This window comes from Ixodes scapularis, unplaced genomic scaffold, assembly GCF_016920785.2.
Source record: "Ixodes scapularis isolate PalLabHiFi unplaced genomic scaffold, ASM1692078v2 PGA_scaffold9__187_contigs__length_104089568, whole genome shotgun sequence".
Classification (NCBI taxonomy): Eukaryota; Metazoa; Arthropoda; class Arachnida; order Ixodida; family Ixodidae; genus Ixodes; species Ixodes scapularis.
In genome coordinates, this window is record NW_024609884.1 from 22,379,362 (window position 1) to 22,407,093 (window position 27,732).

The window sequence follows — 27,732 nt, forward strand, 5'->3', positions numbered from 1 at the left end:
TTTAGTTTTTGATTGCAGAAAGTGGCGTGACAACGAGGTTAGGTAGCAGCCCGCGCATTTACGAATCACGCTACGAGAGTTTTGATTTTGAGGCTTCCTCAGCGCACGCCTGCAAGTGTGTTTACATTGTTCAAATAAAGGCAATCACTGCATTCTTGCTTTCTCTGGGAGTCACCGTTTCGTGCGCGAAAACGAATGCAACGGTTGCTGATCCTTCACCAGAAGAGATAATATTATTGTAAATATGCATGTCTTTCGATTTGAGTCACTTGACGTCAGCTTTGCATGAAAGTGTGCGTTTCATATTCGCAACGTGCCATTTTTAACTTTTAAAATTCCGGTTTCTGGTGTTAGGACACGTTTAGGAAGTTGGGGAGTTTTAGGAATGTCGGATATGCAACATCGAGCATGAGAGTTTTGTTTAGTTTTATGCAGATACACGAAAATCGCGAAATAACGCGAACTAAAAAGCAATATTATTTTGTTTTGGAAAAAAAAACTACTTGTGAGCGGAAAACAGGATTCTTATAATAATAATATTAATAATAATAATAATTTTATTTGCACATACTGGATGGGGCCCATGTAGTGGTGTGCGGGGCTAGGCAGATAGGTGAAAACCCTTACGCAGAGTGCCTGCCAGTGCCAGCCCGCCACCACATATGAAAAAACAAAACAGACAAATAAACGTACAGAATATACACACTACAGAAAGTGCGTAAAAAAGGAAAGAAAAAAAGGGAGAAAACATGTATCACATTATGACGAGGATGCCAGCTGCATTCCATACATTCTGGCAAGCTCTCGTGACTCGGCCCCGTTTGACGGCAGTGGGCTGCGCACACTAAGCGTGACTGTCAGTCGTCAGTCAATGTTTCAACTACCTCGTTGCATCAATCGAAAGGTCAAATGAAAATCACGTTATCCAGAATGCACCGCATCGTTTGTCACTTGCGCAGTGGACTGCGTAAATTACTGGTCGATCTTCCGTTCTTAAGGCAGATAATATTGAAGAGAACCACACTCGCAAAAGCTCACAAACGCACAGTTGCCGTGTCGCCTACTCCACACCTCGCCATAACCGCTGGTTGTACTAAACTGTGCGATGGTAACCGCGCGACTGCACGGCGTCCATTTGCTATTCATGGCCCCGCCGCGTTCATGCGCGTGCGAAGACATTTGCCAAATTTTTGCCGAATCTTTGCCGAACTTTTCTTCAAAATTTCGGCATGTGCGGAACTTTGCCGAATCTGAAGTTCGGCAGATTCGGTCCATTACTAACTTTTACGGCCTGTGTGTGTGCAGGCTTTGTAAAGGAGGGGCGGGAGGAGGAGAGGGCCAATTGTGTATGCGCACCGGGCGCTTCGGTCACTGGCTCCTTTTACGGCAACGACGCACACGCTAGATTGGCTGCTCGGCAACGCGCGAAAACTTAAATTTCGGATTCGGACGGCGCATGTATCACTCCAAGCGAGTTAAGCCACCCCTGCGCCTGCGTTCACGCCGCTTCGCGGCGACAGTGTGCAGCTGCTAATTACTTGCCCTCCCCCCCCCCTCCCCCCCCCCCCCCCCCCCCCCCCCCCCTTGTACACGCCGCTTTGCGGCGTCCAGCCGGCAACCCTAGCCCCGCTGTCCCCCCTGCACCTCCGTAAATATTTCGTCAACAACATTCGTTTTGTTTGGTGTTAATCGTAAAAAAAAAAAAAGAAATGCTGTAAATATCGCCAAATACCTCGAGAAAACAAATGTTCGAGGAAAAAACATAAAAGAAGCCCACAACATGGATAGAACCCGGGTCTGATACGTATGAGGGTGACATCTTACCACTAAGTTACGTTACCGCTTCGGAAACTCGCATTGTAGCCGCTGCCTAAGTCGACGGCGACAGCTCCCATCTCCACGAACCAGCCAATCCGCAGTGAGCGCCTTTGCTAGGGTTTGTATCGCCTGCGCGTTAAAAATAGGCCCCCGCGGGAAGGGGACGGTGCCTTTGGTATTCCTTGGGCGCCGCCAGCCAGTGTTTGCCCTGTCCAGTGGCGGCTGTTTCAGGGGGGGCAAAACACATGCCATGCCCCTCCACTCTGAGAACTGGGAAGGGGGGAGGGGAAGGGCAAGCGCTCCCCTTGCCCCCCCCCCCCCCCCCCCCCCCCCCCCGGGTTGGTACGCCCATGTTTCTACAACATGGATGGTTGAAGCATCAGTCTCCGGCACTCGGAGCATTTGTCAAGCTCGTTTGAGGCCAGTTTTCCGTGCGACAATCTGCGAGTGCGATGCATTCTGGGAGAGAACTCGAACGGTGCCAGTGTTTGTCAAACGAACTCGCTATAAGTATGGTCGGCGCTGGAAAAAAGCAAAATGACCCTGTAGATGAGAAATCCTCTGAAGAGGCCGGAAGGAAATTGATTTCATTAGTGCTTCAGACGCTCTGGTGAGGAGTGCCAACTGTGCCAGGCCAAATTGGTTTACGACCAAAGCGGTTATTTGCCACGCCAGCAACAGACACACAAGAAGATGAAAGTGCCTCTTTTCGGGGGGTCTTTCGCACCCTACGAGGGAGAAAGGGCTACCCGTGCGAGTGCCCCCCGCGGCCCCGCCTAGAAATTTATAAATAGATTAAAATCACTTCATTGTATCCACAGAGTTATAAACAAACAATTAAAATAAAGTGGAGGCAAGCAGCACTGGAGGAGAGTGATTCAAACCTGGGACTTTCGACAGTCGGGAAAAACGTTCATTTCCATCGCGGGCGCTTCTGCGCTTCATAACTTGAGAACAAAAGATTTTCGAGTCCGCGGCTTTCACTATAAAATTCCCTACGATATACATTTATTTTCGGCAAAATTAAAAAAAATTCTACCCTTTTTGCCTGCACGATTTGAGATGAACTCACCCACTTCGTTTCACGCCGAGTCCAGACGCAGCCGACGCTACGAGCTGATGGGACCAATCAGTGCTCGTCATGCTTCTGTTTGTGTTCTACTGTTGCCGAACCAATCACAAACGAAAATGGCCAAGTGACTTGCGCTTTTGACGCTCCTTGAGCTTTCCCATGACCTCGTAGCGTCGGCTTCCTTTAGCCTCGCTAGCAGACACGAGCTGCGCTCTTCTCTCGACACCGGACGGCTCTTGCGTAGCAGGGGACTTCGGAAATCGCGGGGGTACGTCGCACTACGCACAGCCTACACAATTTATTTGGGCGTGCCGTTTGTTTTTTACATCTTGTGCGGTTTTAAGACCGGATGTACGAGAACAATTATTCGGGACACATCCGAAAACGGTTGAAAATGTTTGCAAAACCGCAGTCCCCGCGAAATGCCCGCAGGGCGGCGCCCCAGTCGGCAAAATATGGTCGCGCGCTAAGACGTCGGAATTTCTGGTCTATAAAGCGCCTTGATTTGCTTACGTTTGTCGTAGAAATAGCGTCAAATGCGGCAAGGCACGTGGTCCGTGTCGCGTGAGGCCCTTGGAGGCAAACGGCGTAAAAGCGCCGAAAGAAGGGGCCTTTGTAAGCGAATGGTGGCGGAGCACTCGCTCGTGCTAAGTGTCTCTCTCATTCGCAGAACAAGGGTTATCGTTACTTGTAATAAATGAAAAGCGTACGTTTTATTAAGAGACTTCATCAGTGACTGCGACGTAGCGCAGATGTTGCTCTGAATTTTATTACCAATTCACCGCGGACATACCGAGGAGCAGATTCGCAAATTATTTTTTTAACGAGAAATCAGGAGAGATGAACCACACTGAATACATATTTTCTCAACATTTTGTTTTACCTTTCACTAGCAGTTGCAGCTGTTGATGGGCTTGATCTTGCTCGCTAATCTTTTTTTTGTTTTAATGTGCAGATTACCAGTGAATTTGGTTGTCACTCCCCTTCTAGGGCAGACGACTTTGCTGTAATGTGTTGGATCGGCAACAGAATATGTAAATAATAATGTTGATGGATTTTCAGATACCTATGCTTCCAGTGGTGCTCACTGTATAATGTGCACAGTGAAGGCAGCAGGAACTCATAGCTTCCGCAGTTGCTCCTGCTGCGAGATAGGTCTTATAATTGAGGGACGATCTTGAACAAGAATATGAAATTTGCAGCATTCGCTACTGTTTACCATTCAAAAAAGAAAGTAGCTTTAATGCTTTCTTGTTTGTGTTAGTTTCCAGCCGCGTTACGGATGTATTGGTTAGTGCATTGTACGCATCTAAGCAAAACGTTTCCAGACCGTGGGATTAGTATGTCCTCTCCTACCAACAATCTAAAACGGTAGTTTCGTATCTAGAAACACACACTAATATATAACGCTCGGTTTGCAGCCTCTAGGAAACATTCGCAAATGCGTGCTTAAACTCACCGTCAAGCATTTAGACCGAGAACGTGATCCGACATCTGGCATGACTGAGATCTTTGACTTTTGATAGAAATGTTCCAAATGGGAATGTCGTTTTTTTTTTTTTTTGTTGCCAGGAACTGAAGATGAAAGTAAACAAAAACATTCGTACCCTTCCTGTGTTTTTTTACGAGCGCATAGGCGTAAGTAAAGAAACGCCAAGGCTCCCGGCGGAGGAGAATCAGTATGCTATCGAAGAAGGATACGGATACCGTGCAGTATGAGGCGGCTAGCTGCTGAGAGGATGCTATTCGCGGATACTTTCTTTTTATTATGGACATTGGGCTTATCCGCTCTTCGCCTGCTCTCAATGGGATAGAGAAACTAAAATACTTCGTTGCCGGGATTCACGCTTCCCACTTTCAACGCAGAGGCCAACTTTCCCGGAGTGAGTGAATCGCGAGAACGAATCCTGGTGGATGTCGGAAGATGCCACTGCTCTTTGGATATAAAAGAGCACCGGTCGCCCTAGGAGAGCCAGATCAGTTGCAGCTGAAGAGACAATCATGCAGGTCTTGGTAAGTGTGCTCTGTACTCCCAGTCGAAGCGTTCAGTCGATGAATTACACATAGCGACTCAAACAAAATCGCAGTTATATATGATGAGCTACGCTGTCATTATTCAATTGTTAGCGCGCCTTGACGACCTTTGTTTGCATCGTTTAGGTTGTTCAGCGGTAGTGCTGTAAAAGCAACATATAGGCGAGCCTCATAACGTCGTAACGCGTTTAATTATTCTGCTCTCATGTCGTCTGTCATGCATCTTTTCAAGTTATGAAATCGTAAATTTTTGAGGAAATTTTTCTTGGACAAGGGCTATCCATCCCAGATGCTAACAACATAGAGAAACCATGCAATGTTACAAAAAAATCTTGGCCTTAAAATCAATCTCAAGAGCTCTACGCAAAGGTAAAAGCGCATTCTTTGCGTCGCTGCTTGTTCAACCATAATTGTGCAAGGCCATAGTCATGCGCCTACGTCTCCTATAGCGGGTCAGACAACTTGTGAGATGATACATAGATGTGGCTGCCGACAACATGCTGCTCGGTAAGCGCATATTCCTCAATTTCATTGCTTTCAAAGCGGCGAAGCAACCATGTTGGAGATACAAGGAATGTCAAGGTAATTGATATACCTTAGCGAGAATACACAAAAGGGCTATATGAACACGAGCTTAGTTTTGAAAGGTAGGTCATGTTTATGAGAGTTTGTGCTATAAGGTCCTTGCATCTAACGTGATGTCCGTCACAGCGCGTTCCCAAACTACCGAACTGGACGTCAGTAAACCGTCTGCGGGCGTGCTATTTTTGCCTTCTTCGAAGTTGCCCCGACGACATCTGCCCGGGGTGATTTTTTTCCGCCGACGAGCCGAAGTCTCGGGCGCCGGCTCATCTTAAGTCTGAACAAAGACTGGTATGCATATATACCAAGTACTAGCCGGTGCTCCTTTATGTTCCCGACTACTCTGGCTGGCACAGTCGATCATGACGTAAAATAACTCGAACTATCTGCAAAATTCTGCCTCCTCGCATGCAAAGAGATACGACAAAAGTCACCAATATGAAACCCGGCGAGATTTCGAACTGGATGTAGCGTTGCACATGCATGGTCTTGTGCAAGCACCCTATAGGATAGCTGCCCACATCTGTTTCACTTCCACAAGGTGCGGAAAACTGTCGAAGCACATATACAATAGAGGCTACGGAAGGGCTTGGGCATCATACATTTTAAAACTTCGTCGAGGTTCCCGGCATTTCTTTGTGTCCAAATATAGGCATACAAGCAAGTGATCTACTCAGCATCTATTATATTTTGTTCAATTTGCTTCGAAGCTATAGTATAATACAAGTTCGCGGCATTTTTTTTTTGAGCATAGGTCTACAAAGTATTTGCCATTAGGGTCATGCAACTGATGCACTTTTCAAAGTAGTGAATCATGCATTTTATACATCACCGCGAGAGAAAGCTCCGTAATGAATATAGACAATTCGATTGTTTACGAAAACAACAACAACAACATAATTTAGCGTGTTGGAGAACAGTTTGAAAACGCGTGCTCGTCATTCCGTTTTGTCAAAAACGTACTATACTCAGCGTTAAACTGTTTCTAGTATTCTGTCAAGGCTGGCGTAGTTTCTGCAGCACTCCAATGCTCTCAAAGCCACTTGCGCGAGCGCCAGTGGCTTTGAGTGGCTTTGAGTGGAGAGTGGCGTTACCTAATCGCCCTTTATGTATTTTTTGCAGGTTGCAATCACCGTTGTTAGCGCCCTCGTGGCAACCGTTTCAGCAGGTGGACTGGGTGGCTTCGGAGGAGGCTTTGGAGGCGGCTACGGGGGCGGCTACGGGGGTGGCTACGGACTTGGCGGTGTCGGCTTGGGAAGCAGTGTCGTTCTTCTGAATAGCGGAGGCGGTGTTGGATCGTCAAAGGCTGTAGCTGGTCCTGCCTTCCTGGTAAAAACCGTCCACCATGTTCACAAGATCTCTGGAGGAGGCGGCATTCTGGCTCACAGCGGTTTGGGCGGTGGCTTCGGCGGCGGCTTCGGAGGCGGCTTCGGCGGCGGCTACGGTGGCGGCTTCGTCGGTGGCTACGGGGGCGGATATGGAAAACACTGAAAGCTTCTGAGGAGTCATTAATCGAATGGTCAGTAGCACCCAAAAGTGATGGTTTCCCAGACGGCATTGACGTTTCGACGATAAAATGACTGCATGTCTGGACTCCCCGCAGCACTGAAGCATGCGGTGCGAAAGTGCAAGCTCGTGCTGGATACGTAGAGATCATAAGTTGGGTTCACATCTTTGCCGGCTTCGATAAGTGTTAGCGGCTTGCGTTAGCTTAATTGTTACTGCATGGTGTGTTTTAGGGACCTGAAGATGGCAATCATATTGCCATTTTCAGACGGTATTGACGTTTCCTGTTGTACACTGGTTACAACAGGAAATGAAGTAGTCAAATATCAAATTAGACTGACTTGCTTTTGCATCAGCAATTTTAGACGAATTTGACCTCAAATGTGTACAGTTCCAGCATTTTTATTTTAGTGTAAAAAATAACATTTTTTGATATAACCAAATGAAAGGACAGCTAATGAAGAGGGTCACAATTATTGCATGGAATGCCATTCTCATTGAATCGCGGTGTGAAATAAAGCAACGGTTATGTATTTTTTTCAATTCCAGCTCAAGTCATCGAGTGCATTCGAGTAATGCATGGCACACAAAACGGGTCTCCATCGTCTGCACCGCAAGAAGGTTAAAACTCATGTAGAAAATTTTGTAAATAAACCATTTTTATACATACATGTCCTCGCACTCGTCTGTTCATTAGGGAATCTTAGTAGGCCATTTGTGTAAACCCGATTCGGATTCGAGTGCTGACTCGAGACAAATTTCACAGTCCCAAAGGAAGCGCATGGTTTTCCGACCGCGGAAAAGAATCTGCCTAACTACAAATATTGTGTTTCATTTTGATATTTTTCCACCTACTTGATCTATATTGTGGTGTCAAAAAGTTGGTAAGAGGGATGCTTAAATTGATATATTCTGGAAACTGGCTGGGGGAACCGGTGGGTTGATATCTGGAGGCTCGAGGTTTGGGACCAATCGCCATGCAACCACTAGTAGAGTTAAGCCACATCGGTGCATTCCTAAGCGTGCTATGAACATTCACTTTTTTTTGTTTGTTTGCGGCAGAGGAAGGGGGCGGGATTCGGCGGTCGAGCGTGTTTACGATCCACCCTGCAAGTTCTGATATGGACGACCGTTTTACTTGCCCGTATTCTTGCAATCCTGTTTGTTAGGCGCACAATAAAAAAAAGAAAGGAAAAATTTAGTTGTGGTATAGTGCGGCGGCTTGAATGCGCCTCTAGAGCTGACACGTTAATCACCTTATTTGGTGACATGTTGATCATCAGCGCATGAATATCGGTTAATGAATTCGACTAAACAAAATTTGCTTACATATTGTGTTTCGTTCAGAGGACCCGTACTGCCTAGTAAAAAAACAAAAAAAAATTTTTTTTTGGGGGGGAAGGGGGGGGGGGGGGGGAGAAGATTGCGTTTTTGAAGGAAATGTTGGAATGACCTGCATGCGTGATTTTTGCAGATTAACTATAACGTTTAATAATTGTTGCTTTTGTAGAGACGTATTCGCTTTAGACGGAGGTTGCGCTCCAGCGGTCAATTTGATTCACTGACTTAAAAGGCCCTTGAAAAGAAGAAACACGCGTGTCAAAAAATTAATTTTCCTCGAAAAAAAAAAAAAATAACTAGAGCAATATTGACGGCGCGAAATGCGATTTTGTCGGTAGTCACCTCCTTTCCACTAGTTTTCTTTCTCGACATTTTGGCCACGCGGAGGACAGGTGGATCGGCCTCGTCTTCACTTTGAGGTGGAAAGACCGAATGACCATCTCGTTGAGCGAATGACCATTCCGTGACGTCATGGACTTTATGCGCAGAATTGCAAATAAATCTCTCGCCGCCAAAATTGCTCGAAGAAGATATTGTTCTTTTTTTGTGTAAAATTTATTTCACGACACGCGTGTCCCAACCAGACTGTTATTTTTTTTTTTGAAGGGCTCTTTAAGGAACAAGTGAAGCCTAAGCTCAACTCAGCTAAGTTTGCAGTACTTCACTTTTGAAGAATCGTGGCTGCAGCACCTATGACACTGCCTTTATTATTTACTCGGAGAAACGACCCATTAACAACTCTAGACGTGTGGTGCTCATATAGCGAGGGTTGGCAAACGGGACAAAGAATGACCGGGCCCTTAATTTCTTATCACCAGATGGCGCGGCTCATAAAAAGAAAACGTTCATATCTTAAGCGCGACACCGGTGCTCCTATGCTTTTAACCCTAAAGTGAAGCCTCCTGTCATGCAGTTTTTTGGGCGTGTCAAAGAAGAATTCATCACTTTTTGTAACAGCAAACATAAAGAGGAACCCGCAGATGCCGTCTTTAGTAACGGGCAATACCACCCGATTGTTATGACCCTTATCAAGCTGCATTCGAAATTCCTATGAGCGTGAACTTGGGATCATCGACCACTCTGTATTTCTGGCACAGTGAAGCAGCGGTCGTGGCGGCCTGTGCGCTTTGCGAACGAAGCGCGGCCAGAAGGCACGCAATTCGCAACGGCTTCCGCTTTATGACGCTACCAACGCACATAGCGGTAATCGCGTGCTCACCTTCTTGTGGATCGCGGCTGCACTCGCTAATCATCTCTTAACGCCACATATATGGCAACGAAGTTTTAGAAAAAAGCTGGTTCAAAGGCTACGTTGCAAAATATTAGCTGTTGCAACCAAATGCCATTCACACGTCTAATCTAATAATTTGTGATCCTCTTTTTTTCAAGCGTTGTCCCTCAAAAGCGAGCGCAGGTTCCTTCAATTAATTGTGTTGTGACTGGGCTTGATAAAGCCAGGATTTTCTTTGAAAATAAGCATGGCAATGAACATTCGCAAGCAAAACAGTCGTATTATTATGGTGTTAGTTGTGACATATATTCTACTTATTTATCTGTATCACAATTTACGCGTTTTTTTCAGCCGTTCATGTGAACTTCTTTTATGGAAATCGACTGTGTATTTTTCATGCTTGCGTACAGAGGCTTCACTTTGTAATATAATAATTGCTCTGCTGTTTCTATATTTTGTGTTTGATAAACTCCTTATCATTTTCTGAAGGATGTGTTTTTCTACCTATCGTCATGTCACATGTCGGCGTTTTGGCATATTTATTCAACTGCCATTCCCGTACCAATCCAAACAGGGGCCCAGGGTGTTAATAAATAAACAGATAAATAAACAAATATATATATTCTCAACAGATGTCCTAGCATTTACCGAGCGTAATCTGGCTCCTGACATGGAGTTCTCCGCAACAAATAAGAACTCCAGCAAGATACGCAGATGGCATATGTACTATTGAATCCATCAAGTGTCATCGGGTGTTATATGGCCTGAAAATTGCAAGGAATTATTTGTGGTAAAAAAGAGGTGTTACCTTTGTAAAAATATAGCTTAAAACATTTCCAAAATTCTGTAAGATTTTAGAAAAAGCTACATCTTTATTCTATAAGACCTTTACATCGCCAGCAGTATTTAGGGGCGAAGCTCCTTAGGGGCTAGCCGTGTCCGTATGTACGTCCGATGACCGGCGTCGGGTACTCGTGCTCACGAGCACGTGAGCACGTGCTCCCGTGCTTGTGTAGGACAAAAAAAAAAAAAAACAAAAAAAAAACAACAACCGCATTTTCACGTGGTGAATGATGTTGATTGGGGCGAAGCTCTGGTGGTGCTTGTCTGCGTAGACGGTGAGCCGCAGCATGCCGAGCCTTACGTTCGTTTTCATCCATGTCAGAAAGAGAATGTGTGGTATGGAACGTGGTTATATACGCATTTGAGCATTTGACCGCAGCGTGACATGGATGAAAACGAACGAAAGGCTCGGCATGCTGCCGCTCAGCGTCTACGCTGACAAGCACCACCAGAGCTTCGCCTCAATCAACATCATTCACCACGTGGAGATGCGTTTTTTTTAAATATGATACTCTTTATTTTTACATAAATGATCTCTGACGTCTAGGAACACTTTGCTCAAGAATAAATTTTGTCTTTATAACGGAATTTATGAGAAAGATTTAGGAAAAGGACTCTACAGTGCGAACCTTTTAATGCTTAGGGGTTGAACGTCACGAGAGAAATGAATCGAGAATCCAAAGTAAATATATTTATAAATTAAGTTGCATTGTTTCTTACCTATAGTTTTATTAAAGCTAAAGTTTTAATCCTGGAGGCTTGGTGGGCTAGATAAAAGCAACTTGAAACAATACCACTACAGAGGAGCCGGCATTATCTTAGAATATTGGAAACAAAATGGCGACCAACACATATGCTCACGTAACAACGCATACAGTGCTTATCAGGTATTGGAGAAAACAATAAACTACATTTGGTTAAGTTTAAAATTGTAAGATTTGAAACTAGAATCACACACTGTTACATAGCAGAAACTAGATAAACAATATACTTCTAGAAACGAACACGGAAATAACTCGTTGTTCATGCGAATCTGTCATAGTATTACGTTCTTGTTGAGATACGTCTTGAATACAGCCCTTTTTGTCAAAAAAATGGCTAAGAATATGAAACAACAACAACAACAACAACAACAAAACGTTTGGATATGTTGAAAGGGGTGACTACATTTGAAAAAATCAAACTAGGAAAGATCTAAATCGGCTCATCAAAGTCCTACCGTTTTGGGCACTACTGAAAAAAATTTGTACAAGTCATTCCTGAGTAGTTTTCTTTAGAAAACTAATAAAATCTAGGTTGTTCGGCTTCTTTTTTATTACCGAGTGTCTCCAGAAGTTATAAGATGTAAAAACAAGATATAGGGCAAGTGAAATTTAGGTACGTAGTACACGAGGAATTTTTTCTGGAAATGGTTAATTATAAAATCAGGGCATAGTTGCAACCACCAGGGAAGAATTGGTCCACTATTTTTCAGGAAAACGCGTGTGGGGTGGGTCACGAGTTGAAATGCGAGTTGCGGGAATTTCTACTGTCCCATGTCTATAACGTTATAGACGCGCTTCCGTTGCAAGCTCAGTTAACTATCCTTATGGGATTAACCCTCAGAGGCACGGGTAGATAATGGTTATTGAGTATACGTACAATAGGTTTTTTTTTATATGTCACGACGCTTAAAAAAAATGTTTTTTTTTTTTTTTTTTGCGGTTGCTACTTGCCATATTTAAAGTTCAAAATACAGATATACTGAAACCACAACGACAATCTTGATTTTATGATGTCTTAATTTTTTTTTTCAGTTTAAGGGGGTACGGAAACAAAATTTCAGCGACTATTTTACTTTTCAAATCTTGACTACGTTGTTGCAACACTACAAAGACACCGTTTTTTCGTTGTGAAAGAAACACACAAAATTTATTTTTAATGAATCAAACATTTAATAAATTGCATCTGGTGGATGTTTCTAAAATTTCCTGTGATGTCTGTGCATCTATTGTGCCATAATAGCAGCGCCGCTCTGCGGAAGTACGGCGGAAAGTTACATGCAAGCACTAACTGTTAAACTTGGCCGAACCTGATTTTCGTTCTCTTCCGTGTCAAAGAACTCAACTCTTACGGTTGAGGAATAGAAAAAAAAGAGGCTGAGAGAGACTGAGAGAGTTTTGGGACGCAGGTGAGTTACTTTTTCGCCTAGTGTTGAACAACACAGACCTCGGGTATCTCGAACGTCTAGAAGTGTCGAAGCTCATGACCACGCCAGCGTTGCCGTAGCCTTGAAGGTGCCGAGGCAATTGACGTCACGAATGCGCTGAGCCACCCAGAGACGCATTGCACTCTCCGATGGAGGATCTTCGAGCGCTTGCGAAAGTCGACCGCCCAGAGCAAAAAATGTAGCCATCCGTCCAAGGTACAAACTATTGCCATAAAAATAAAGATAAAGATAAAAAATCAAGGCGTTCGGTTCAAAAAAGAAAACGGAACATGAAAGGGAAAAAATATGATACAAAAATAAGGATTTATTAAACAAAAATTTTGCGTAGGAAGAGCTTCAGCTCCAAGAAGCCTGCCTGGTCCCCATAAATATCGCAGTTCAAAATCTCTGAAAACTCAGTGTGGGGTAAAGCTAACAGGCGAGCTAGTTATTGCACATCGTTAAAACCCGAGACGACGTAAAGAATGGGGAGAGTCTGGGGTGCGACGTTGACCAAATTTAATTTGAAGTCCGTCGAGCTAGAGTGACCTAACTATTACATTTTAATAAGGGGGTCTGAAAAAAGTGCCTTCGCAGCTGCAAAGCTAAACAATTTATGAATCAAACTTAAATAAAAAAATAAATAAAAAAACATGCACAGCGATTTAAAAAAGAAGTGATGCCGCAGTAGCGCTTATGTTGTGATATAAGCGCTACAGCGTTTTTGGATAAACGACATAATTTTCCAGTGAAAAAAAAAATATACAAAATGTTTCTTTCTAATTTGAACAGATTAAAAAAAAAGTGATGGGTAAATCGATACTCTATATTCGCTGCATTCTCATAGGTCTCCACACATGGTAGGTGGGGGTTAGAGTGTGCGAATGGTATTTCGAATCAAATAGCGGGTTGCCGTTCCTAAAATTAACGCTATTAAAAATGGCAAAGGCTTTTGATATATTTGTGTAGCCTGGCTCCGAAACTGGACACAGAAAGATCGCCGAAAGTCCTGCCTACAATGCGGCGTATACTCTAAAAAAAGCCCGTGCGTCTGCTTTCCCGCACACCACTAGGAGAGCCAATCAGCGCAACTTACGGAGCAGCTCAGCGAATGGCAATGCCGAAACATATGTTTAGATAAAAAAAAACGCAGTCTGAGTTGTGTCATTAAGCAATGCAAGCGTGACGTTTTGCATTGCTTAATGTCACAACTCAGACTGCGTTTTTCGGTCTAAACATATGTCTCGGCAGTGTCATTCGCTGAGCTGCCTCCGTAAGTTGCGGTGATTGGCTCTTCGAGTGTTGTGCGTGAAAGTAGCCGCACAAACATTTTGTAGAGTGTAGAAGAGTGAAGGTAATAATGATGTGTACCTCCTCCTTTACTGAGAAGCTTTTCATTGGTGGATCAACTGACGTTACACTGCCTAATACGCAAATGGACAAGGCTCGCGGCACATGCTGTTTCTCGAGTTCTGGAATCAGGGACAAAAAAAGGGAGAACAGATCGAGGAATTTGCAATTTGAAATTTAAACTTTTTTTTCGCAAAATGTTTTAATTTATTTGACCTATCATTGTAATTGCAACGTGATCCATTAATAAAAAAAAGTTAATTGCCATTTTTTAATCAATTAGCGTACTGGTTGCGAAGGTTATCCCATCTAATTTCTGCTGGTCCTGATAAACGTGCATTGGAAATGGTTTGCATGTAACTTTCACCCTCTTTAAAAATAATGCGAACTAAAAACAAACATCCTGTATAAAATGTGATATGGCATCGCTCTTAAGCAGATCAGAGATCGCCGAAAGTCATCAACCGCAATAACAACAACAAAAAAAAAAAACGAAGTAAAACTTTATGTTAGGTGTAAGAAATAATACTGCTGTTTCTGTTGAATAAGCAGGTTGTCAATACGTAACAAAAATAAAAGTATTCGAGTTTAAGGTTAAGGAAGCATATAACATTTTATTTGGAAGGTTATTCTTCTTGCCACGAGAACTTTCTTTTTCCTCTGACACGTGCACGCATATACCCTATATTGTGTAGTTGATATTAATACATCAGTAAACAAAGACAGAGTTACCTAGGTACTCAATGTGTTAACGCATGCAGTATCAGCCGAAATGTCGCTTGAAAGGCATTTGACATGCAATAGCAGAACCAATCTTTGCTCAGGGAAGCGGATACATCGCTTTTTTTTTCGCATATCACCACCCGATAGAACGGCAAGCCTTCTCTGATTTCCGCTCAAGTAAAAGTGAGTACCGCTCGTGGCGTAGCTGAAAAAGTAAGATTGGAATCACAGAAAACGGCATATATTTTACCACCGGATACATCAGGCACAAGCGCAAAGACTCCATCGGGGATAGACTTGCACACGAGATGGCGATTGTGGTCGTATAACCCCCAAAAAACAGCTAAAAACAAAAAAAAAAAAAAAGAAAAAAGAAAGAAAGAAAGAAAAAGGACGCTATGGAAGCCCTTTCAGGAGGACGCTATTGATCCGTGAGATCCGGAATGGGGACATCGCTTGAGCGGCTTCTTCACTTTCCGTTTTCGAACTTTAGACACACTAAAATATATCGTGCGCGTAGTACATTTCCCGGTTTCATGGCGACAAAGGAGGATACTCAGAAAGGATGAGTGGTTCACCGGGTCTAGATAATGCCCAGGGTACGTGCTGCTCGTCTTCGGGGATGTGGTATATAAGGGAGCCGCGCGCCATTGGAAATACGAGTCAGTTCCAGCTCAAGTTACGACAATGAGGGCCCTGGTAAGCTTACTCCCTACGTGAGATCTCTTAGACTTATAGCACAAGCTTCTGCCACTTACGGTTCCAAGGGAAAACAAATAATTTGTTTAAGGTTCCGAACGGATAGGAATGAAGGAGATGGGAAATTTCAAGAGGAACTTACAAAACCTGCTCTTTTTTTAACAACGGGTTATAATTGATCAAGTTGGGTGCATGCTTGTGGATAGAATCAGCTGATCGTATATAAAAAAGGCAAGAAAATGGAGAAAGAATTGTAATATTACGTAGGGCTATTGCTACATAAAACTTTGTGAACAAAGGCTCTCACGCTAAAAAAAACGTGGATTCCAAGGATAAGTATTTTATTTTCACTAGTCGCGCCAATCCCGATGATGTGCGCTTTTGTTTCAATGTCACACATGTGCGAATCAAAGATACACGGGCTTGTCGCGACCTTTGAACCCGTTTTTAATAGGGAAATCGAATGTGTATTGATCGCATTTTGTGTTTTTTTAGAGAAAGTTAATGACCATAAATAGACGATCTCAGACACAACGTAAGTATACCCCTTAAATCACTGGGATTGTGTCTACACACTTAATACAATCATTTTGGTTACAGTTTACTGTTGTACCATGAAACTGTGTGCATTCGTTACCGGTATTTTTTTTTTTTTGAGTGAGAAAAATCACATGATCATATTGTTTGTTCAGTGTGAGAGGTATGCAAGCAAACGTAAAGTAAGCGCGATGGTACGAAAAATTCGGTAAAAAGTTCCCGTCAATTGGAAGCAGCACTTTGGCGAGATGAAGATGATATCGGTGATATTATGATGAATTCTTCAACATACGTTGATACCATAGAAGTGCCATCGAAATACATGGTGATCCTTTTGCTTATTTCATGTGCTTCCACTGCCTACCAAATATTACAATTCAATGGAACACGTAGCCGTTGCTTCTGCCAAGTTTAAACACGCAATGTTTTTTTCAATCTAGCGTCAAATTTAAGCATTAAAGAACCAGTGAAACTCAAACAGTGTATACCTAGGTCGGAAATTATGAAAATGTGTATTTCGAGGTTGGACGTCGCCAGCCTCTACGCTGTACATTTCTCTCGTTCAGTGCGGAAGGCATCACATTATACGTCAATCTATGGTCCTAATTTTTTTTTAATAATTTGAAGTACTCCTGTTATCAACACAGCTGAATTATTTTGTGTTAAAGTTTTGGAACTCACTACAAAAATTACTACAGTCAAAACACCTGCGTTGTAGGAACGGAACTGTAAAGCGCGAGAGCTAAGCTTTTGCTCCTGATCTATAGGCGGCAATCATGTTCGTTGCTCTCGCACAATATGATTTCAAGGTACAGTCTTGATGCCATTTGTTTGGGCAAAAGGAGAAGGTAAACGCTTCAGAATAACTTTAAAGTAAAGTAACTTTTGTATTTTATAAACTTGATCTCTTAGTGGTGACCAGTACCTGCAAGTTAAAAAAAAGTTCCAGAGCGCTGCACAGGCCCTTTACGATTACTCCGCACTTGTAATTAAGATATAGGGAGGGAAAATTTAAATGTTGCAAACGTCAGGCAGGGGGTAAAAGGCACACGGTGTTTCCAGAATGTTAGATCTCGCTTTCATGTATTCCGAAGCAGCATTCGGCATAGACAACGGAACACGGTCAATTTTGCTGGCTTTCATGACGTGCATTAAAATATAATAATAAGCGCGCCTACTTCACCGAAGCGACAAACCACTGATGCCATTCTACGGAAGGAGTGCGGCGATTGATGTGGGCGCAGAAACGCACGACAATGCGCATGGCGTCACCCATGTTCCCAACACGCTCGATACCAGAGCGTGGTACTCCGTTTTTGGTGTCGTGAGTCGTCGATCGCCCCTCTATGGTTCTAGATCGTTTTTGTGGTGCACCCTCTGCATACTCAGCTGGGAAGTAGACGCGTGATCATTAAAACATTAGCCCAATCTATTAACGGTAGGGTATATGTTACTGCTACGTAGCTCACTTTGCAACCAAATGGTGCCACTCAGATCCCTTATCCACGGGTCTCCAATGATACCTTGCAGGTGATCGCCGTTGCTTTTACCGCACTGCTAGCCTTCACGGCTGCTGGAGGACTGGGAGGTTTCGGGGGCTTCTATGGAGGAAGTTACGGTGGTGGCTACGGAGGCGGCTACGGACTCGGTGGTGTCGGCCTTGGCAGCAGCGTCGTTCTTCTCAGCGGAGGTGGTGCCGGATACTCCAAAGCGGTAGCCGGTCCGGCATTCCTCGTGAAGACAGTCCACCACGTCAGCAAGCTCCACGGAGGAGGAGGAATTTTGGGGTACTCCGGCTTGGGAGGAGGCTATGGAGGAGGCTATGGAGGTGGCTTCGGAGGTGGCTACGGAGGTGGCTATGGAGGCTACGGTGGTTACGGTGGCCATGGCTGGTAGTGCCTGTTTTGATTTTGGAGAGGTTAGTTTTTATTTCTATTACTAGCTAAACATTTAGAACCGTATTTTCCTTTTTTGTTTTTTACGCGGACATGCCAAGTAGCCATCAGATGGCCTTGGTAAAAGGCCCGCTGCGGACAGTAGCCAAGAAATTAATATACGATCCATATACTTCTGTACCTTTCACACTGTTGAATATATCTGTTGTCCTTGCAGAAAAATACAGCTGGAGCCACCGAATCGTCGTCATACCAAGAAACTGCCAACAATCGTCCAGAGCATTCGAAATAGTCAACGCATCGTGCTCAAGATATTTGTAAAAATTATGTAAATAAATAATTTTGAGTATCACTTGTTGAAAGCAGTCTGTTGGCTTGTTTTGAAATTGTTTCAATCCGTTGCATTTCGCACATCCGTCCACAGATAATAGTCATGTATAGTGTAACAGCGAAGAAGAAAGGAAAGAAGAAGAGGTGCTCCGGACAGGGATCGAGGACGAGAACGTTGGAGAACCCAGGAAATAAACCGTGACAATTTGGTGGCAGCGGTGGGATGCCGACCGAAACCCGACAAGGTCCTTTGCCGGTACAAGGGACGCCTTCCGGTGAGCCACCCTCCCAGGCCCAGCAGCCAGAGGAAACCTCTTCACAATCGGTGGCCGCACCAACCGACATCCCGACGACAGCGGTGACATTGGAGACGCTGCAAAGGCTGTTGGAACTGCAGACTCAAACAATCATGGCCGCAACGCAGCAATCTTCGGACCTTCTAACCGCAAGTAATGCCGACATCTGCCGTCGAGTAGCTGCTATGGAGACGCTTCAGCAAACAGCGCAGCCAACTGTCTTCGCAGTTGAGCAGACTCCATTCACGAGCCGCCCGACTACGTCTTCTGGTCAACCCCGTTTCAAGCTAAAGCCATTTAATGGCGAAACACCCTTGGATCTATACCTACAGCAGGTTGACATCATTTCCGATGCAAACCACTGGACTGAAGACGAGAAGGCACGCGCTGTCATCGCGCAACTAGATGGCCCTGCCCTAAGCGTTCTTCATGCGCTCCAAGGAACCCGGCTCACTTACGCAGCATTGATCACGAGCTTGCGCGATCGTTTCGGTGATGAACATCTGCAGCAAGCATTCTACGCAGAATTACGTTCGCGGCGCCAAGAAGCAAGCGAGAGTTTTCCAGAACTCGCTGCAAGTATAGAGCGTTTGACCTACAAATCCTTCCCGGGCGCAACGTCTGATACATTGAATCGTGTCGGCACAGCTGCGTTTGTGGATGCCATAGGCAACCCTGAGGTCCAGAAGTTTGTAAGACTAGCAAGACCAGAAACAATACGAGCCGCACTCGGACATGCCATGGAGATGAGCGCTGCTCAATGGGCTACCAGCCGCATGCAACCAGCAGCACCTCCTGGAGTTACAGTGCAACCATTGACACAGGACACGCGCTCTCAGCCTGCGTCTGCTCGTTCACGGAACAATACCGCTGGGTCGTGCTACCGATGTGGCCGTCGTGGTCATTTTGCGGCCGAATGCTCAGCTACTCCTGCTACATCGGGAAACGCTACTCCCGGTCCTTGGGGGCGGAACCGGGTATAACTCCTCAAAGGCCCCTCGTATCAGTTACAGGCCAGTTACCGTCGGTTCCCCGCCATCCTGTACTGGTTGAAAACGTGGGGGTTGTGGACGCACTTTTTGACACTGGAGCAGCTGTGAATGCTATTGATATGTCCTTTCTTTCCTCGGACATTAAAGTGTTCCCTGACTACTCAGTTCTACTAACTGCTCATGGGGAAAGAATACCAACCGGAGGAAAAGTGAAACTAAAAATTACAGTATTTGGTCGCACATCAGTTGAAGACTTTGTTGTAATTCCAAACTGTGTGTGTCCTTTAATTCTTGGGTACAACTGGTGTGCCAAAACCGGCTTATTTTCTTTGAAACCTTCTACGGCCTGTCAAGAAACTCTGCCATCAGATCAAAGCGCGTGTCATGAGTATGCGCTACTTCGACGCTTTTGGTCGTATATTATGAATTCCTGGGCATCTTACGCGTTTTTCTCGCTGCTTCGACTCTTTTGGAGTAACTTCGTACTTCTCTGGGCATCGTCTGCATCTTATGGAACAAGTGTATTGGAAACACTGCTACATAAGTTTTTTCAATCATCCTCAGTTCAAAAAGGAGAAACGTGGGATATTCATATTGCGGCTACAACAGTGCTACAACCAGAGACAGCCATGTGAATCAAAGTACAGTCAAACCCACCCCATCTTAACGGTGACATTGTCTGTGAGGCTTCCCGGATTTCAAAACCTGGCTACGAAGTGGCAGTACCTCGAACGCTGACTACAAGTATAGGAGGCCATTTCAGCATTCTGATGATGAATCTCGGGCATAACTCCGTCACTCTTCAGCAAGGACACTATGTCGGCAAGTCGTTTCCTCTCACTCCAACAGAACTTCTAACAGCGGCTATCGATCAACCAGGATCGTCAGAACTACCCTCAAAAGAATGCGCACAAATACCATGGGATCTGTTCCAGTTTGGTCCAACCCTCGCCAATCATCATATTGAATCCCTCAAAGAACTAATCACAACCTACAGGGCATGTGTGGCACTAACTCCGAACGAACTCGGATGCACACATCTAGCGGAACACAACATTAATACGGGCGATCATGCTCCCATTCACCAGTCCTTACGTCGCCTTGCTCCAGTAGAGCATGCCGTCATCCGAACACAGGTCGACGACATGCTTAATAGAGGAATCGTCACACCATCCAACAGCCCATGGTCGTCACCGGTCGTCTTGGTACGCAAGAAAGATGGGACTGTACGTTTTTGTGTTGATTACAGGAAGGTCAACAGCATCACGAAACAGGACGTATATCCCCTACCTCGCCTTGATGATTCACTAGACAGACTACAAGGCGCAAGTTACTTCACAACACTTGATCTCTTGTCAGGATATTGGCAAGTACCTCTAAACCCCGACGATGCCGAAAAATCGGCGTTCATAACTCCTGGCGGGCTTTACCAATTTACGCGATTACCATTCGGCCTTTGCAACGCGCCAGCTACCTTCCAACGCCTTATGGATAGAGTTCTAGGCCACCTCAAATGGACTATGGCTCTGGTATATCTTGACGACATTATTGTATATGGGACGACGTTTGAAGAACACAACCGAAGACTCGAGCTTGTTCTTGACGCGCTACAACGAGCGAACTTACGAATCAAACCTCAAAAATGCTTTTTTGGTTTTGAAGAAGTTCTCTATCTCGGTCATGTTATCACCAAGAATGGCATCAAACCCGACCCTGCAAAGCTGGAAGCGGTGTCAAAGTATCCAAGACCAAGCCGCCTTTCAGAGGTCAAGAGCTTTCTCGGCTTTGCATCCTATTTTCGCCGGTTTATACCACAATTCGCCAGTCGTGCAACACCCCTGACACTCCTACTTCGTAAAAACAACCCTTGGCGGTGGACAATTAGCGAGGAACGTGCCTTCAATGACATTAAGGAAAGCCTTCTTCAGGCACCAATCTTAGCCCATTTTAACATGGAATTCCCATCTTTTCTTCACACCGACGCCAGCGGAACTGGCCTTGGAGCTGTATTACTCCAAGAACACCCCGACAAATCTCAACGAGTAATCGCTTACGCCAGTCGCCGCCTTACCGATGCCGAACAACGTTACCATTCATCGGAGCTCGAATGCCTAGCTCTCATCTGGGCTATTCAACACTTTCGGCCCTACTTGTATGGTCATCGTTTCACAGCCGTAACAGACAACTCTGCGTTACTTTGGCTACAGTCGAAACGAGACCTTACCCCCAAGCTTGCTCGCTGGGCTTTACTACTCCAAGAATATCAGCTGAATATCTGTCATCGAGGTGGAAAATATCACACGGACGCCGATTTTCTCTCACGCAATCCTATAGCCCCAGCTGAAGAACTGAACAAAGAGGAGGTTCAGTTTTGCACCCCTGTGTTTAACCTTACTGAATCTCAAACTTCAGACCCAGAAGTTCAAGATATTATGTCGCGACTGAGATCTCCTTCTAATACAGCGGAACGACGTCTACGCCGCGCCTATCGTGTCTGTCATGGACTCCTCTGCCACCGCGGGACGCAAGGTTGGTTGCCCTTCGTGCCCACGCAGTTACGTACCGCCGTGCTCCACCTGTGTCACGACAACCTAACCGCTGGACATTTAGGAAGAGACAAAACTGCAAAGAAGATCTTGGAGCGCTACTGGTGGCCACGAGTTCGCACAGACGTTGCCGAATACATAGCGTCGTGCATTAAATGTCAGTCACGGAAAATGGCGAACCCCACCATTGACTGTGGCGTCCAGCCTGTACCACTGCCTAAAGCACCCTTTGAAATTCTCGGCATCGACCATCTCGGCCCGTTCCCCCCTACTCCAAGTGGTAACAAGTATGTTCTTGTCGCCATCGATTACCTAAGTAAATGGGTAGAGTTACGTGCAGTTCCAAGCACCGCGGTCGACCACATCGTGCTATTCTTACGACAACAAGTTGTTCTTCGGCATGGTGTACCTCGCGTAATCGTGAGTGATCGCGCCTCATCTTTCATTTCCCGTCGGTTTGCGAGAGAAATGGAAACTCATGGTATCCATCACGCTCAAGCAGCGCCATACCATCCACAAACAAATGGTCTTGTTGAACGGGCCAACCGCACTATCAGTGGCATACTCGCGAGCTACGTGAACGAACAACACAACAACTGGGACGAACTGGTGTCATACGCAGCCTTTGCAATGAACACTGCTGAACAATCAACAACCGAGTTTACCCCTTTCCAAATAGTGTACGGACGGGCACCAGTTCTGCCCTGCGAATCCGGTGACAATGCCGTTTGGAAGCTAAGAACAGAGCACTTTACAAGTAGCTTTCGACGCCGCTTCCAAGCCGTGAGAAAGAAAGCTCGCGATTCCATGTTGCGTGCTCAGGTACGCACTCAAGAACGCACTGCTCCATCATTCCCCCCACCTCCTGTACGTTGTGGGGACTGGGTTTTGGTACGCCGACCCTTTCGAAAGAAAGGTCGGGCTGAAAAGTTACTCCCACGCTACAGAGGCCCCTGTGAGGTTCTTCGTCAGCTGGGTCCTGTGACATTTCAAGTTCGTGATTGTACTGGCAGTCCCCATCATACCAATGCAACATTCACGGCACATCGTAGCCACCTTAAGCACTACGTCCCACGTTCATCGAGAGACACACACCATGCACCTGAACTCGGTCCATGAACTCGATCATTATCTATTCATAGGGGGGAGGGGGCGAGTGTAACAGCGAAGAAGAAAGGAAAGAAGAAGAGGTGCTCCGGACAGGGATCGAGGACGAGAACGTTGGAGAACCCAGGAAATAAACCGTGACAATATATTGACAGCTCAGAATGTTTTGGGAAATTTGGAAGATCACTACTTGTTTTTTTTTTTTGTTCAAACATATTCTTTCTTTTATAAATTAGTGGAATAAAGTTATGAGTTGTGTGTTGATCAAGTTTGTCAATTAACGAGACTAGGCATTCTAACCGCCCTTCATCTGTGCTGTTTATGGGAATTCTGCTTCTTTTAGCCCTAACGTTGGCGATAATTTGAACTTTGAACTTTGAACTTTGAACTTTATTTCAGCAACATTATGCCGAGGACACCGGACAAAAAGCTAACAGACGCTAGCTTGACTGGGTCCGGTGCCCTTGCATGTACAGGGAAAACAATCATATTTAAACAATCCTAAATATTTCTTACAATATTCAAATCAAACAATTTAAAAGTTCCAATAAAAATTTTAAAATCACCGACATTAGAGAACATTTTTTTTTCTTAATTTAACAACACAAAAAAGCACGCAATGTTTTCTTAGTTATACAATGAATATCGATGCGGTTCATTACAATGTTGTTAAGCAATGTAGGTAGATTATGAGCAAGCGACTGCAGTGCATAATTTGTACGGAAATGGGGAACCTTCCAGAATTCTCTACGACGAACATCGAAGACTGATTCACGCTCAGTCAGGTTTGCTAGCTGTGACAAAAAAGCAATAAACTCCAAAGTTGAAAAGGCGTAAGAAAATAGCAAACGATAGTCATAAATACAAGAAACTTTCATGATATTGTAGCTCAAATATAATGGTTCAGCATGTGTGTCGTACGGAACATTAGCAATGAAACGAATAATTTTTTTCTGAAGAGTTATTAGTTTGTTGACGTTACTTTTGGTCGTTGTGCCCCAAACTAAATGGCAGTAGTTGATTTGTGAGCCGAACAGAGCATGATAAATTTGAATCTTAACTTTTGTAGGCAAAAGAGAGCGACAGTGACCGATGATGCCAGCTACCTTTGCCAGTTTGTGAGTTAGAAATTCTATATGATGATCCCATTGCATAAACTCTGAAAAAATTATGCCTAGCGTTTTATGATGACTTACTATATCAACTTCCTTGTTTCCAATCTTAAGAGCATAACTAGCATCAATATGTTTATTTACAGGTCTAAAAACAATCGCTTTTGTTTTGGTTGTATTTATTTCGAGGCCATTTTTTTCTGACCATAAGAGAAACTTTTCTAAGATAACATTACCTTTAATAATCAGTTCATCGATATTCGTCGCAGAAATAAAAATACTAGAATCATCTGCATACATTATAAAACGTGAGTGTTGACAAATGTTGACGATGTCATTTATGTACACATTGAACAGAAGTGGGCCAAGTATGCTGCCCTGCGGAACACCAGACTTCAATAGTTGCAAAGATGAGGTATTACGATTTATTGAGACACACTGTTTGCGATGTTGTAGATATGACTGAATGAGTGCCAAAGACGTGCCCCGTACACCATAATAGGAAAGTTTATCAAGAAGCGTTGCATGGTTAAGAGAGTCGAAAGCTTTGCTAAAGTCAATAAAAAGTCCCAGTGTCATCTGTCGTTGCTCTATATTTTTTAATATTAGTTCCTTCTGCGTTAACAAGGCGCATTCCGTAGACTTTCCCTTACGGAAGCCAAACTGGAAGTCAGTCAGCACTGAATGTTTATCAAAAAAGTTATCTAAACGACGCAAAATAATTTTTTCTAGCCCTTTGGAAAATATGGGTAAAACAGATATTGGCCTATAATTTGTAATTACATTTTTATCGCCTCCCTTATGTAAAACGGAAACTTTCGCGTGTTTCATGTTATCTGGGAACTTGCCAGTTGACAAGGCCAAGTTAAATATATATACTAACATTGGGGCAATTATATCAATCACAAATTTGACGGGCTTTATTTGTATGTCATCAATGTCGTGACTTCTGCTATTATTAAGTTTCATAAATACATTAAACACTTCTGACTCGTCAGTAGGGGCCAGGAAAACAGATTCGTCTACTCGACTCGAGATAGACGAGGAAGCACACGCATTGTGAGTGCGGGTAGGTAAGTTTGTAAAATGGCGATTAAAATAATCAGAGAGCGCTATTCCCGATACGTTTTCACCAGATATCGATTACTGATTTCGAATTACGGTTATGCTCCAACTTCGTTAGTCTATACTATATACTTCTCAATGACCTAACCAGGATTTTAATACATTTCGTAAATAATATAGTAAAAAAATGTCTCTCTTAGTTGTAGAGGAGGCAAAGGCGATGGAGTAAATAATGCAGAAACGTTTCGGGCCTAGCAGGTCCTTCACCAGTATTTTAAGAAAAGACTGACAAAGAACCTGTCAGGTCATTATTTACTTGTATCTTGTTACTTGAAACAAAGTTACTTATATATTGTTTTAATGTACAAGCCCTATTGTACATTAAAAGAATGTTTTCTTTAAGGTACTACGCTACTTGTGAGAATTATAATATTGATTTCTGCCTTTATGAATATTTCGTTCATCTACATTTCACTTCTATTTGATCATACCGACTGTTTTTTATCTACTGAAGAAGCTTTGCGCTTTTTACCAGCTGTACAAGTTCTAAACAATACAGTTAACCCAGGCGTACTAAATTGCTGAGGTGTCTAGAAACAAGTAAGCGGCTCCTTAGAAAGATAATTATACTTTATTCCGAGACGATATAACAGTATTTGCTTGTGCTATATAAAATTGAAAATACTTAATAGAGTCAACAAAACCAAACTTAAATCAGTGCTGCGAACCATCATAAAAAGAAAAAATGCCCAGAAATTTTGGGATTTAGTAGAAACGGTAAATAATATGAGATCATAATCATCATTTATTTTCCTCTTGGGACATTACACAAAGTGGTGGTAATAAAACGAAATGTAGAACATTAAACACGAATATAACACTGATATCTAGTTAGCTAGGTTAAGTAGAAAGAGGGTAATGGATTAAAAAAATAGTAGCATAATTTAAAGCAATGATGCATGTACTCCCCAATGTTGTTTTTTTTTATCAAAAATGCTTGTGGCCTTATCTAAAGCCGTCGAACTGATGACGAATGTTCTTTCAATTGATTTAGAAATAGTCTGTCTTACAGAAATGTGGCTGTGTGACAGAATACCTAGCGTTGAATACTTCCCATCAAACTATGTCTTTCACCGTAGAGTTCGCGTTTTGTGAACACCGGACAAACATTTGGAGGGGTGCGCGGGAAAGGGGGGGGGGGGGTGGAAAGCTGACAGCTGCTGACTGTGCTGTTCAATCGCTTGGAAGTGCGGATCTTAGAACTTATGCTGAGTGCGTTTCGATAGGAATTCCTGCGACCGATACGTTCCACTACTTAATCGGGAACTACTATGTCCGCCCACTTTTTGAGGATGCGTGTTTATTGACCATTTAAACACCCTCTGTAATATTGTTGATTTTTCTAAATAGAGGGACAATTATAGGGTGATTTTAATCTGTCTGGTCTTGATTGGTTGACTGGAACGGTGTCACATATAAACAGTATCTCTTCTCGGAAAGCGGCAAGGTTACTTTTTTTTCTTCAAATTTCTATGGGTTTAGTCAGTTTAACTTCTGCCAAAATACAGCTGTCAATGTCCTTGATTTATGCTTGTCAAATGCTCCCATAGAGTCTATTGCTTTGGCTGTCATAACGTTAGTGCGTATTGACGTATATCATCCTCCCTTTGTAGTTTAGTTTTGCCTGTCATGTAGGCCCCGTGCTAGCCATCAGTTCTCTTCGTTTTGTTATCGCAGTGGTGGCTACTACGGATTTTACATTAGCCTTGCTCATTTCAACAGGTCTGACGCATTATCGGACCAAAATGCTGATTCGGCCACTACTAAGTTGACTTCGGTAGTATCTAAAGCAATGAGGGATTTTATTCCGAAACAACAAGCTCGTAAATCTAGGTATCCTATAGCTGGTTTTCGAGAAAGCCAAAACGCCTGCTTTGTATAAAGTCGCACTATGATCGAATGTGTAAGAAAACTGGACTGAACGTCTGGTACGTTATATTCAGTGTTTATCGTGCTCTAGTGAAACAGGCATATAAGACTGATAAAATTTTACACTCATGGAATGTAGAAAAAGATAAACTAAATAACCTCGGACGTTCTGGCACTACGCTAAAAACCACATGCGCGACAATGCACAACATTTGTGCTTACGAGAATCAACTGGCTTTCTGTCCTCGCCAAGTGACAGAGCAAATCGTTTTTCTGATTACTTTAGTTGCTGCTATTCTAGTTCGAGAACGGCTGGTACAGCAGACAGCTTTAAAGAAAGCACATACTTATCTGCTTATACTGTCGACGTCGCAGAGGTTCTCGAAGCTATTAGAAATTTAAAACCTAAGTTATCTACGGGGATTGATGGTATACCCAATTCTATTTTAAAAGCGTGTTCTGGTATATTTTCTCCTGTTTTAAAACATATATTTAACCAATCTCTCATGAAAGATGTTTCCCTGGTTTGTGAAAGT

The 27,732-nt window shown here is 43.8% G+C and overlaps 2 protein-coding genes across 2 annotated transcripts; both read left to right on the forward strand.

Annotated features, from left to right (window-relative positions):
- The first annotated feature begins 4,891 nt into the window (after positions 1-4,891).
- LOC121048353 (glycine-rich protein 5-like) lies at positions 4,892-6,997 on the forward strand. Its single transcript, XM_042287255.1, has 2 exons — positions 4,892-4,903; positions 6,629-6,997. The coding sequence occupies exons 1-2, from the start codon at positions 4,892-4,894 to the stop codon at positions 6,995-6,997; spliced, it is 381 nt and encodes a 126-aa protein (XP_042143189.1).
- Positions 6,998-15,355: 8,358 nt separating this feature from the next.
- On the forward strand, positions 15,356-17,820 carry LOC115319430 (acanthoscurrin-1-like). The gene is made up of 2 exons (XM_029979417.4): positions 15,356-15,387; positions 17,455-17,820. The coding sequence occupies exons 1-2, from the start codon at positions 15,376-15,378 to the stop codon at positions 17,818-17,820; spliced, it is 378 nt and encodes a 125-aa protein (XP_029835277.4). The 5' UTR covers positions 15,356-15,375.
- Positions 17,821-27,732: the final 9,912 nt, after the last annotated feature.